Below are 12,408 nucleotides of genomic sequence, written 5' to 3' on the forward strand. Positions count from 1 at the left end.
CTGCAGGGAACGGAGAGGGGCCGAGAGTGAGAACCCCCCACCATCCTGGCCAGGGGCACACGAGTGATGGGCGGAGACACCCACCACCCCCTCCACCCAGCTGCCGCCAGGAGCAGCCTGGGCCCACGGCCGGGAGAGTGCGGAGGAGACGCCCCGGGGCACGGGAGGCACTGGGGGATCCACCTCCGGCGAGAGCAAACCGACTCCCAGCGCAGCGCGCACACGGCCGGCAGGCCGGGCCTGAGGGCTGACTGGACACCCAGACCATTACGGCCCTTCCCCCCCGGTAGCATCTCCTTGATGGACGCTTCCAGGCCCACGCAAGAAAGCAATACAGCTGATGTCCTTTTCCTTAAGGATCTTAAATTATGTCACTTGGATGGTCCGTGGTGCAAACTAGCGAGGTTACAGGTTCCGACACCATTGAATTACATGAGAAAATCAAACCAGAGTGAACAAAGATCAGTGTGGCACCCTTTAGGGCCCAGTGAAGCAGAGCCTTGTGAAAAAATCTCAGAGGAATGCAAAACACCATCTGGCCAGCGACTCCCGTTACCCGCCGCCACCTTTACATTCAGCGTGCGAAAACAGAATGCGCAAAGCTCTGATTATCAGAAAGTGCGGAGTCCATCAGAAAGACATGACTGAGCAGCAGATTACGACGGATCCCCCCAGTCAGTCCTGGTGTGACTCCGGGGGTGCCCAGCTTCGGACGGGCCGTCCCGCCGTGGGCTCAATAGGGGTGAGCGCCGCGGTGTGGGTTCAGAGGGGACAGCCGTCTCCAGGACCTTAAGAACTTGAACATGAGGCCCGTGTCCTTATTAGCTTCGTCGGAACCTGGCCAGTGTGACTACAGCTTTGATTTCAAACTTCCTACGACGGGCTTGTTGGCAGAGAATTCCGGCCACCACGACGCTCTCTCCAGCACCCTGCTTCCCTGAAGGACTGCGGTCCAGAGGTTTTTATAGAGCTGCAAAACACACACAACACAGTCACACGGAATGAGATTCCTCCCACGGTCGAGGATGCCAACACAGCCGCCCTCGGAAGCTGCTTTAAAAACACAGGAAGTCCTCCCGTCACTTCTCAGAAATCTTTCCAGATGATTTAACTTTAGTTTACACACTTCTTTGTCAGCAGAAAACCACCATGAAATGCAGCTATAAGGCACCGTAAAGCACATTTACGACGAAACATCCTGCGTGGCCTTTTCTTTGGAAACTCTCATGGAAAGTGGGTCCTGCAAGTCTGTGTTTGCCGTTTGCTCTGGAATCTGTCCTCCCACCCCTACGTGGCTGCCGGCTGGCAGGTGGCGGTGCAGCCAAGCAGCAGAATGACCGTCCTGTCTCCGGGCCACCGGGCCTGAGCACACACCGGCCCCTCTCTGCCCGCCCCGAAAGACCCCACTGGGCCAGCCGTCTGCCCCGGGACCTCCAGACTGAACTGCTTTCTGCCTGCTGCTCCACCTGTCACCTTAGAGGAGGGCACGGGTGTGGCGGGCAGCTGTGGTGGCTTCCTCCCAGCGCCCAGCACAGCCGGCGTCAAGGCCGAGGTCCGTGGAGACAGGGTGGGTCCCATCTTGTATCTGGCTGATGTGGACAGACGTCACTGTTGAGAAGCTGTCCTCCCTGCGCCTGCTGAAGGCACTGAGCAACTCCTCCTGCCTTCTGCTCTTCCTGGCTCCCAGAGCCACCAGGCCAGGCTGTCTCCCCACAGGTCACAAATCTGGGGGCACATTTCACACTGTGGAGCACCATGCATCATGTAATGATGGTGGTACAACAGTGTGAACAAACCTGGTTCAAACCTCAGCCCTCGACACTGGGAGAAACGTGCACTCTGTGGACCACCCTGTCCAGCGAGGCCTCAGGCTGGCTCTGGCCTCAGTGTGGGATGTGGGGCCCCCAACTCGGGACAGTACAGGATGACCCTACTTTTCAGTCCCTCGCCCCGACCGTGCGTCAGAGCTGCCTTCTGCAGATCCATTCCAGCTCCTCCTGGATGGAGCTCCCATGTGCTCAGGGGTCCTCAGACAGCGCCACATCCAGGCAGGCCCCCGTGATGGCATTGCTGGCTGCCTAGTAAGCCCTCATCCCAGGGGCCGGCCCCTCTCCCGGGGACTCATGGCACATTTTCCTCATGCTCCCACCAGAGCCCTGGCCACCCCAACAGATTGAGTTCCGCTCTCCTGTCTTCCCTCCAAACAATCCATCTCTACCCAAATCCTGGCCCTGCTGCCGCCTGGCTGGGCAACCAAGGGTAACCCGCCCAGCATCTCGGGATGCTGCTCGACACCCAGCTCTGCAGCCAGAGGACAGCACGCCCCCCTCAGGTGTACTGTTCCTGCCCTCCTGATTCGATGGGGGGGCTCTTCCATCCTGCCCACCCCAGTGCCTGCTCCACCTGTCCCAACTCCAGTGTGGCTTGGGCTGGGCAGAAGTCTAGGCTCCTGTCCCCCTGGGCTGACTGCAGTGTCCCCTGTGGACAGATGGGGGATTCAGCTCCATTTATGCAAAGCCTGGGTCAGCCTGGGTGTCTCAGCAGAAAGAAATGACAGCCGTGAGACCTCAGACATGTGACTTCACTGAAACGTCACATTTCCATGGAAACACAGGGACAACCCACAGGTAGTGCGGTGCTGAGAGGCACTGCGCAGACCTGTGGGCATCGTCCAGCATGAGCATCTCCACGTGGCAGAGGACGCACGTGGGCTTGATGACACAGCAGAAAAAAGTGGGGGTGGCACTTCAGCTGGAGCCAGGGAAGGCCCCTCTGAAGAAGCAGCATTCTGCTTATAACGAACAAGAGTCCTCTCTGCAGCAAGAACAGTAGGTGCAAAGGCCCTGGGGTGAGGATGAGCCCAATACAAGAGAGAAACAGGACAGGGAAGCTGGAGTCCAGAGGGCAGGAGGAACGTGGTGTGAAGTGACCTTGGAGAAGCAGGCAGAGGTCAGGCCGTTAGGGTACGGGGCACAGGAAGGAATCTGGGTGTAAGTTCCAGGTATGCGGGATGCAGAGAGGGGGCTCAGAGGAGCTGCTTGACAAGATTGGCTTCTAAAAAAATCATTCTGGAGCACGGGGGACAGGGTGGGTAGGGGAGGAGATCGGGGAGCTGCGTGGGGGGGTGCCAGGGGAGCTCAGGTCAGGGGCTGAGTGGCCCCACTGACGGAGGGGTCAGGACCCTGCACTGTGACATGGTCAGGAGACCCGGGACTGGAAAGGCCTCAAGGGGAGGTGAAAAGAGGGAGACACTGCAGGCCCCCCAGCTCCATGCAGGCCCATGCTAACCTTGGCATCATGGCCCAAGAGGGCAGTAACAACACCCCATCTCTGGGAGGAAGGCAGGCTGGGGGCTGGCTAACCCGCCCACAATCACCCACCCCAACTTCTCCCAGCCACTCCCTCCCCTGCTGCCCACGTGCGAGGAGCGGCACCCCCGCAGCCCCAGAGCAGCCCCTGGCTCGCGCTCCGGCGCACGGCGTCCCCCGTGGCCCCGGGAGGGAGGCTGCTTTCACCTCGCCGTCGGCTCTGCCAATCGGGGAGTCCAGGATGAAGTCCGGAGGGGCGATCACGTCCACCAGGGCAACAGCATCATCTTTCAGCTGTTAAGAAACAAAGTCCGTACACTTGGCAACTCCCAGCATCTCTAAGGCGACCACCTCACAACAGAGCCTCCACCCCACCAGCAGCGGTCGCCCCGGCAGGCCCTCAGCTGGTTGCTAAAGCATCATCCTCTCACTGGCCTGGGGCACAGAGTCCCCGCGCGCGGGTCTGAATGTTTTCACCATGTCGCTATTCACTCAAGACCTCCAATGTGTCATTTTTTTTCAACAAGGTAGGGACAGCTCATGAAAGTGACGTCTCTGCGGCTCATTAATTGGCAACTGTCTTCAGAGATTTGTCTCTAAACCCTGACTTCTCTGGGCAGTTAGTGTTCCAATATAGGAAAGTATGTCCAGAAAAAAAATGTAGTAAGTGAGAAGGCATTTATGAGAACCTGGAAAATCCATCATTCGAATGCTCGTTGGTTCTCAGTTTAATTGCTCTTCCATTCCACCACATAAATTATTCTTCAATGTGACAAGTGGAATTTGTATGACAAGACTCCCAAGAATTTTCTTGAAATGCAAGAAAAAAATCTTCTTCTTAAAGTAACTGTGAAATGCCACGGCTGTACTGAACACAGCAGGAATGGGGACGACTGTAATGGTGTGGATTAAATCAACTGAGTGCAGGGTCACAAAACCACAAAAACAGTGGAAACGCACCCAGCTTCGTGGATCAGAGCCCCGCACACGTTGGCACCGTGGTCATGGCCGGTGGGCTGAGGGGCACGAGCCTGCCCCACTTCAGGGGGACCTCATCAGCAGAGTAAGGTCCAGGTCTGGACCAGTGGTCGGCCACGGTTTCATGTAAGGGGCCCACAGGACACAGCCAGGCCTTGCAGGCCACGGGGTCTCCATCTTACGCTGACCTCTGCCGAGACAGCGCGAACATCCCCACAGACGATGCATGAGGGGCCGGCTGGACCGGGCCGGGTGTGCCGCCCTCCACCTGGCCGACCCCGGGCCCCACGCCAGAACGAGGACCCGGATCTGCCAGGCAGCGTGGGCTGCATTACTGTACAGGGTCCCTGCCACCTTGGCCACAGCCACCAGCTGTGCCGTGAGCCCTGCGTTTGAGAACAAGGGGAAAAGCTGCTGCACTGTTTAGAAAGGCAGCTGAGCACCGCCGCGGAGCGCGGGGAGGGAACCCCTCCTGCCACTGGTTGTGAGAGTAAGCGTGGCTGTCTGTACACGGTCACAGACCCACCCTGACCCAGAGCCCGGGTGGCGAGAGATGGGCGTTTAGGGAATGAACCCGGAGGGAGGCTGAGCACCGGCACAGAACGTCACCAGGAACCACACCAACTTCGCAAGCCCTGAAAGGGGAGAAACGAAGTGGCCTGTCACCTGTCACTTGAGACATTTGATAAAATGCTAGGAAGCTTTGGTTCATATCGTAATGCCTCCGTCACCTGCACCGCCCAACACAGTGGCCACTACACACGTGGCTGTTTAATGACACTGAAAGAAAACTAAAAATCCTCAGTCACACTCACTACTCTTCTACCCAGGGGGCTGGTGGTGACTGCACGGGGCAGTGCGGCCCCAGAGCACGTCCATTCCTGCAGGAAGTTCCCGTGCACAGGGCACCACTAAAACATAACATGGGACCAGGGCCAGCTGACACTCCTGGGTGACGGAGGTAAAAGAACGCAATAACGAAATAAAATACCGTGAAATGAAATTGGAGACTAACGTGAAATGCTCGAGAATCACTGACGTCGCTGTAAAGACACTAGAGTGAACTGAACGTGTGCAGAGTCTAAGATGGTCCCGGAAAGCTACTCTCCTCGCGATTTCTGACACGAGCACATTCTTCTGTAATTTTCCCGTCGCTGCTCACCATTCTGTGCACACGAGGCCAAGGCCAGTGGACATTACTATTCAGGTGATCGTGTAATACATAATCATGCGACAGTGGCAGGTGACGGCAGCTTACCTGGGCACACAGGGCCAGGATGGTGTTCTCTATCGCTTTACCTGCTTCCTCACCAGAAAAGTAGCCACCTGTAAGCAGAGGGTCGGTTACCCTGGGGTCTGGCCCCAGATCAGCCACAAATAGCAAGCTTCCTTTCCCAAACAGCCCATTTTGTAGGAAAACCTCTCGCTACCACTGCCCGAACCCCGTTGCGACCTCTCTGCAAGATGGCGTTGGCTGGGGCCAGGTTCCCGTGTCCCCCTTCCCACTGGTTCACTGAGCACATGCTGGGAGGTCATGGCTGGGAGCTGGGGACACAGAAGCCCAGGGCCTGGGCGAGAGGCTCAGGGAGGCCAGCAGGGCAGGGCCGGTCGGCTGGGCAGGCAGAGCACAGCACAGGTGGTGACTGGGACGCCCGGACGGAGCCTGGGCTGGGGGCTGGCAGGGGCTGCAGGCACAGAGCTGTGCCTGGGGGCACACGGGCCATCTGGAGCCACCAGGGGATGGGCATGGGCCGCCCCTGCTCTGTCTCGCCTCCCACACTGCGGCGGGCTGTGCTGTGCCGGCCAGCAGGCCCAAGGAAGCGGCCCCACGCGCTGGAGAATGCATGTGTTGCAGGACTGGCTGCTGTCGGATTTTTCTGTGAGAGAACTCTGTCCGCTCACCCAGAGCTGTCATTCGTCAGGGTGCGTGGGCTCCAGTCCTTGCACCCTACTGCTCCCTCTGCCTGGGAGGCCCTGTGCACCGCCTCCAAGGGGCAACCCCCACCTCAAGGGGCGAAAACGTGGGTTCTTGGCAAGGGGGAGGGGAAAAAACGTACTCCTGGTGCAGGCCAGACACACGCACAGGACACGAACAGCTACACAGAATAGCTGTAGTAGTAACACATCATGGGGGTGATTAGAAAAAAATATTTGAAGAGGTTTCTTAGGGGGAGAAAAATGAAAAAAAAGATTGAGAAACTCAGGTTTACTCTCTTTCCACCCATCTTCCAGGAATCAGCCCACTCATCACCTCCTCCAGGAAGCCCTCCAGGTCCCCAGAGTGGGCACTCCCGGGACTGCCGCCCCAGCGCTCGGCTCGGCTCTCAGGGCCGTCCTGATGCTGCTCTGCCCCTCGTGCTTTTCTCCCCACGGGCTCCGGGCTCCTTATCCGCCAAAGGCTCACTCAGCATGGGATGAGTGTTCAGTAACCCACAGGGGAGCTAAGTCTCCCAGGCACAGTGGAGGGTGAGGTGGGGGCGGCAGGTGCCCGCGCAGGGGGCTCACCTCGGTAGAGCAGGGCCGTGTGCTGGCTCAGGGACCACAGGGCATAGAGGGCGCTCAGCCGCCCGAGCACGGCCCGCAGCGGGGGCGGCACGTGGGGCTGGTGCGTGTGCTCGTGGAACCTCCGCGCCACCGTGAACTCCAGGAAGGCCAGGGCCAAGGAGCGGCAGTAGTACACCTGCAACGAAGCCCGGCACGGGCGCCAGCCGCCGGTGAGCAGGCGGCCAGCCAGGCACCGTGGGAGGTCTGCGAGCCAGTAGCACCAGGCGCTCCGGGGACAGATGGGGCGGGCACAGGCAGCACCCTCGGGGAAAGCCCCACGCAGAGGCCTGCATTGACCCCAGGAGGTGGGCTCCCCGAGGGCGCGAGGTCAATTCTCTTTCCCACCTGGGGCCACAGAGAAGGTGCTTGGCACCTGAAAGTGATGTCAGCCTCCCCCGGGGCGTTGCCACGCTGCTGGCCTCCCAGACTTTGAAAGAAACAGCCTCTCTCCCACTCCGCCCTCAAGTCAGGTCCAGAAACAAGGGGGACGGCTGAGCGGGGCCAAGTGTTCCTTGCATGTGAGTTCTGACTCTGGCTTTGTTTGTGGAAGCAGGAAGTCACTGACGATCTTTCGGTCCCAACTTCTTTTTTAAACCGACATCCAAAACATCTGCTGCTAATCATTAGCTTTGCTTGTTAGCTTTTCTTCTCCAGTCTCCAATTTATTATTTTAACCAGTTTTTAAAATCAGGACAATCATACGTGCATTCCTGATTTGTTATAAGCACGTGTTGCTTTGGAAATTAAAAAAATTTAGCACGGCAGTGCCCGGAGCGGGGCGCGGAGAAGACCCCTCCTCAGGCCTGCATGACTGACCCAGGCCGCCAGCCAGCATCCCTGGGGAGGGGGGGGGAGAGTGGGCTCCGGGAAGCGGGAGGCAGGAGCACCGAGGGGGATGGGCTCTGACGTAAAGCCTGCTGTAAACTTTCAGAGCAAACACTGGGTTGTCACTTCCAAGGCCAAGGTTCCCCTGGGGCCTGCTGGAGACAGTGAGCTGTCAGGAGAAAATTCCGGGGCAGGGTGCTTCCCCACCTCCTGCCCATCTGGCTGGTCCTGTCCCAAGACCCCACTGGGCCTCTGCATCCCCAGAGGGTACACGTCCTGCTACCCCACTGTCCCTTCTGGAGGGCCAGCCTGGGGCCTCAGAGTGGCTTTAACCCCTTCCTTCTTGCACACACTGTGGTGTGTGTGCTCTTGGCTTTGGAAGGTGAGGACCGGGGAGGTGGGGTCTCTGCTGGGTGCAGGGTGGGGGGCCTCATAGGAGGGGAGATGACAATGACAATGAAGGTGGGCAGGACTGCTCCCCAGGCCAGGCCCTAAGCTGAGCCCCCCACCCCCCACCCCACACCAAGGTCACACAGTTGGCAAGGGGCGGAGACACACTTGAACCCAGGCAGGCTGACCCCAGTGACCACCCCTTAACTACTTCACCAGGGCATGTTAGTACATTAAACCCCTAAACGTGCTCACAGGCTGTGGGTGCCTCTCCGCGTGGGTGCCCCTTTGTGAATCCCAGAGGCCAGGCTCGAACTGAGTCCAAACTCACATGGATTTTCTAGTCTTAGGTCACACTCTTTTCATCTTATTTTTCTGTAAAGCGGCACGCTTTAGTTTCAGCTACGGCCTTGACTGGTGCTGGCCTGGGAAGGCGGCCCCACCTCTGACCATGACACTGCGCGGGTGCGTATGAGTCCGGCCGGGCTCTGTCTCACGGATGCAGTAGCTAAGGGCCTGGGCCTCAGCGTCCAAACCCGCTTGGCTTTTACGAGTGTGTAAGTGCGGGCAAGTGGCTTCTGCCCCAAGCCCGAGCTTCTTGGTCTGTGCAGTGGGCATGTGATAGTGCCAGGCCCCGAGCGCTGCCACCAGGAGGGTCAGCCAGAGCCCACATGCCCCGGAAAGGAATTCGGGGTCAGATATTGCTCTTGGGTACGTCCTAAGCTCTGAGCATATCTGCACTTTAACAAGTAACGGAAACTTTTGGCAAAAAACCAAAATCTGAACTGTTTGAACTACATTTGGACATCAGCTGCGCAGCCCGGGGGAAGAGTCGGGCTCTGGGGTCAGCAGGCTTGGGGTCAGTGCCGGCCCTCCAGGGTCAAGCCAGTGCCCTGGGCCGTTTCTCTTGGCCTCGACATCCTTACCCATCAGAGACGATGGAGTGAAACGACACACGGAGGGAGAAACAGCACCTCATCCTGCTTCCTGTACAGACGTCGCTGGAGGGAGTCCGGGGGGGCTTCCCCCCCACCTTCTGATATCTTCTCACTTGGAACGTGTGAAGGTGCTGCCCAGCCAAAAAATACAACAAACGCGCCTTTGTTTTCTTCTTTTAAGACCCTGCTGTGTGCGCCCAGCCAGCTGTAGGTGAACAGTTGACAGTAGTTTGTTGCCAGTGGGAGTAGAGAAAAGCTAATCAGCTCCGGCGCTGAGTCAGAAGGAGAGCGCGTCTTATCTTCCCACAAAACTGCAAGTAACCTCCCCAAAAAGGACAGGGTGTGGAGTGGCCGCTGTCCACTGGACACGGTCCTTCCACCTGTGCGTCCCGGGCCCTGGTCCGCGGGCAGCCGCTGCTGCGGTGGCCACCTCGGGCGGGGGGCAGGTCCCGGGCCAGGCTGACCCTCCAGCTGCGGGAACTCTTTCCTGTAGCCGGTGGTGTTCTGTGCTTCCCCAGCCTGGGATCTGTCTTCTGACGTTGCTTACATCATCTTCTACTATTCAGAATAGTCGGAAAGGGTGAATGTGAACGCAGTCAGAGCCGACAGTGTCTTTCACAGCTTCCGAGTTTCCGTCCTACTTAAGAAGCTTGTCTCCGCCAAGGCTGCACAAACACCGCCTGGACTTTTCTTCTCACGCTTCCTCCTGCCGCTGCCATCACGCTATGGGAAGGGACCGCATCGCCACAGGACCCTGGACGTCCAGCCCAGGGCTCTGAGAACGCTCTCGGCTGTAAGGATGACCCCATGCTCCCTCTTAACATGCTCCGTGATGCAGCCCAGGTCTGGAAGATGCAGACTCCCTCTGGGGTCACCTCTCCCTCCAGGCCTCGGTGAATTCTTTCTCAACCGACAGCGCCACACCCCGGGCCACCGTGAGACCGGGAGTGCAGGTGTGAGCGGACGGCTCGGACGGCTGCGGTGGCCCTCTGGATGCTCTGTGGGGTTCGGACATGGCGGGAATGGGCGTCCTCTGCGTCCTCCATCGCTCCAGGGTCTTGGGGAGCATCTCCACTTCCATCTCCAGGTCGACACCCCGACATGCAGAGAACGGAGTGACGCGGGACAAGCTGACCACAGCCGCCCATGTCCGAGCGACTGAGCCTGTGTGGCCCAGTGCACCTGGAAGGGCGGTGCTCACACCCCTTACTCTGGGTCCCTAGACTGAACTGGAGGCTCACTGCCCTTGCCGCCTGCTAGTTCACTCCTTTGATGACACAGGTGTGGTCTTGGTTAATCTGCCCTCCGCAGGGGCCTTTCTAATCCAGACCCGTCCTTGTCTGCTCCTCCCTCCCCGGGGCAGGCGCGCCTAGCAAGTCCCTGGGTGCCTGCTCTGTGTCTTCTGCTGAGGGGCCCAGGAGCCGGGGCCGTCAGAGGCCACGGGCGGATGTGGCCCCAGGATCTCCGGGATGGCTCCATCACACAGTGTGACCCGGAGCAGATACCAACAAGAGCGAGTACTGGATTTAGAAGCTTCCCGGGCTACGTTCACCTCCGGCCTCCCAGAAAACACCTGTCACTGCAGATGCACCGGGCTATAGAGCACAGCAGAACCAGGTGCCACCTAACGAGGGCCGGGACCCTGGACACGAGAGGCAGCCCTGTCCCAGCGTGAGAACCAGCGCGGCCCTTGGACCGATTCCACTCAGGCATCTGGGGGAGGGGGATGACGACTTTGAGAAACCAAATGCGGAGCACTGGCGTGCCCTCACGTGAGTCGACGAGCCATCGCCCTGCTGGTGGGAGGGATCTTGGCTCCTGTCCCAGCCCCACCGTGTGCCTCAGGTCTCCACAGCCCATGGACACTGTCAGGCACCTTAGTATGATGCCCACAGTCTCTTCCATGTCTGGCAAGGGAGGTGCAAAGAGGTCAGGCCAGGTGCCTGAGGTGCAGCTCACTGAGGACACGACAGTACAGGAATTAGGAACAAATCACAAAAAGAGCAACTTGTAACACAAACGAATACCTGACAGTTGTTTCTTGCTTCAAAGTCGCTGCTCCCAGACTGCTTCTCTCGATTTAACTTCTGGTAACTCTCCCGGAGCAGATAGCAAACCAGCCACTCGTACGCTGCCAGGGCGGCTTCAAATGAGAAACAGGGAAGAGTGACTGCGGGGCCCTGACCTTGCCGAGTACTTAGTCCTCGTGGCAGCGAGCAGGGTGGGGCCCGTTTAGACGGGGAGGCTGAGGCCCAGGCAGGGCAGCTGCGCTCGGCCGCAGCGGCCGGTGGCCGGGCCGGGACCAGCACGGCTGAGGGCGTTTCCCGGCTCTGCTGTGAGGCCGGCCGAGTTCTACACGGTTCTAGCAACCATGGAGTCCAAGGCGTGACGACCGCCTCGTTTATGTAAGACGGCTACGCGGTCTGGATGAAACGCGGAGTCGCATGGATGGCAGGACAACTTCCCAGCAGATGGTGGGTGGGTGGTGAGAGGAAGGCGCGCTCCAGCCACCTGACCGGGGACCTCACCGCTGCGGTGGGCGGCTCTCCCAAGACCTTGCCACTCGCTCGTCCCTCCCGGGGCTCTCTGGGCAGAGGAGGGAGGCTGCGGAGCAGGGCGCGCCGTGACAGGCATGCAGGGGGGACGGGCTGCAAAGGGCTGCATGGAGACCCCCGTCCTCCTCTCCTGGCCACGGTGCTGTGCCTGCATCTACGGGGCCCCCTGCTCCTGTCCCGTCACCGCTGGAGACCCTGCCCAGCAGTGTGGCCACCACCCCTTCCGCTGAGCACAGGGGCACAGGGAGGCACCCGGGCCCATGGTGAGCCAGCAAGGGTCTGACCCGCCTGTGTGGCCCGAGGTCCACACTCACTGCTGACCCAGGCCGAGGGCGCAGCGCTGGGCGCCCAGGCCCCAGGGGCTGCTCCCGGCTCGGGGCTCCCTCCCTGGGCTCCCAGCAGGGGTCCGGCTACACTGGGTCTGGGCCCAAAGGCTGGACACAGGGGGCCTGGGACTTCAGGAAGAAGGTGCACGGTACTTGCTGGGTCCTGCTGCAGACCCCTGCCCGTTTCACGTGTTGTATATGCAAATCCTCACAGCACAGCCGAGAATCCCATTAAAGAGCACCTGAACCACCTCTCAGGGCTGAGGAAACGCAGGCTCAGAGGCAGCAAACAGCCTGCCCGGGCTCACATGGCTGTTCTGAGGGAGCCCCATGCGGCAGTGGGGAAGGGAGCTGGGATGCGGTCCCCCTCTCAGAGGCCTGCCAGGTGTGCTGGCTTGAATGGGGCCCCCCTGAAAGACACATCCATGTGTCTCCCCGCACCTGCAAACGTGCCTTTCCACAGGAAAAGGGTCTTCGCAGATGAAATGACATTACAACGCGAGTTCACCCTGGACCATGGTGGCCCTAAATCCAGTGAGTGTCC

The 12,408-nt window shown here is 59.5% G+C and overlaps 1 protein-coding gene across 1 annotated transcript in view; it reads right to left on the minus strand.

Moving 5' to 3' along the window:
• Window positions 1-343: 343 nt before the first annotated feature.
• Window positions 344-12,408, minus strand: part of ACOX3 (acyl-CoA oxidase 3, pristanoyl) — a 35,060-nt gene continuing 22,995 nt past the window's right edge. Inside the window, exons 14-18 of the mRNA XM_072946878.1 lie at window positions 11,011-11,126; window positions 6,792-6,966; window positions 5,545-5,612; window positions 3,516-3,602; window positions 344-970 (exon numbers count right to left, since the gene is read on the minus strand). Of these exons, the coding sequence (XP_072802979.1) occupies window positions 851-970; window positions 3,516-3,602; window positions 5,545-5,612; window positions 6,792-6,966; window positions 11,011-11,126 (566 nt within the window). The 3' untranslated portion in view covers window positions 344-850. The remainder of the gene's footprint in view (window positions 971-3,515; window positions 3,603-5,544; window positions 5,613-6,791; window positions 6,967-11,010; window positions 11,127-12,408) is intronic.

This window comes from Vicugna pacos, chromosome 2 (genome assembly GCF_048564905.1).
Source record: "Vicugna pacos chromosome 2, VicPac4, whole genome shotgun sequence".
NCBI classification, from domain to species: Eukaryota; Metazoa; Chordata; class Mammalia; order Artiodactyla; family Camelidae; genus Vicugna; species Vicugna pacos.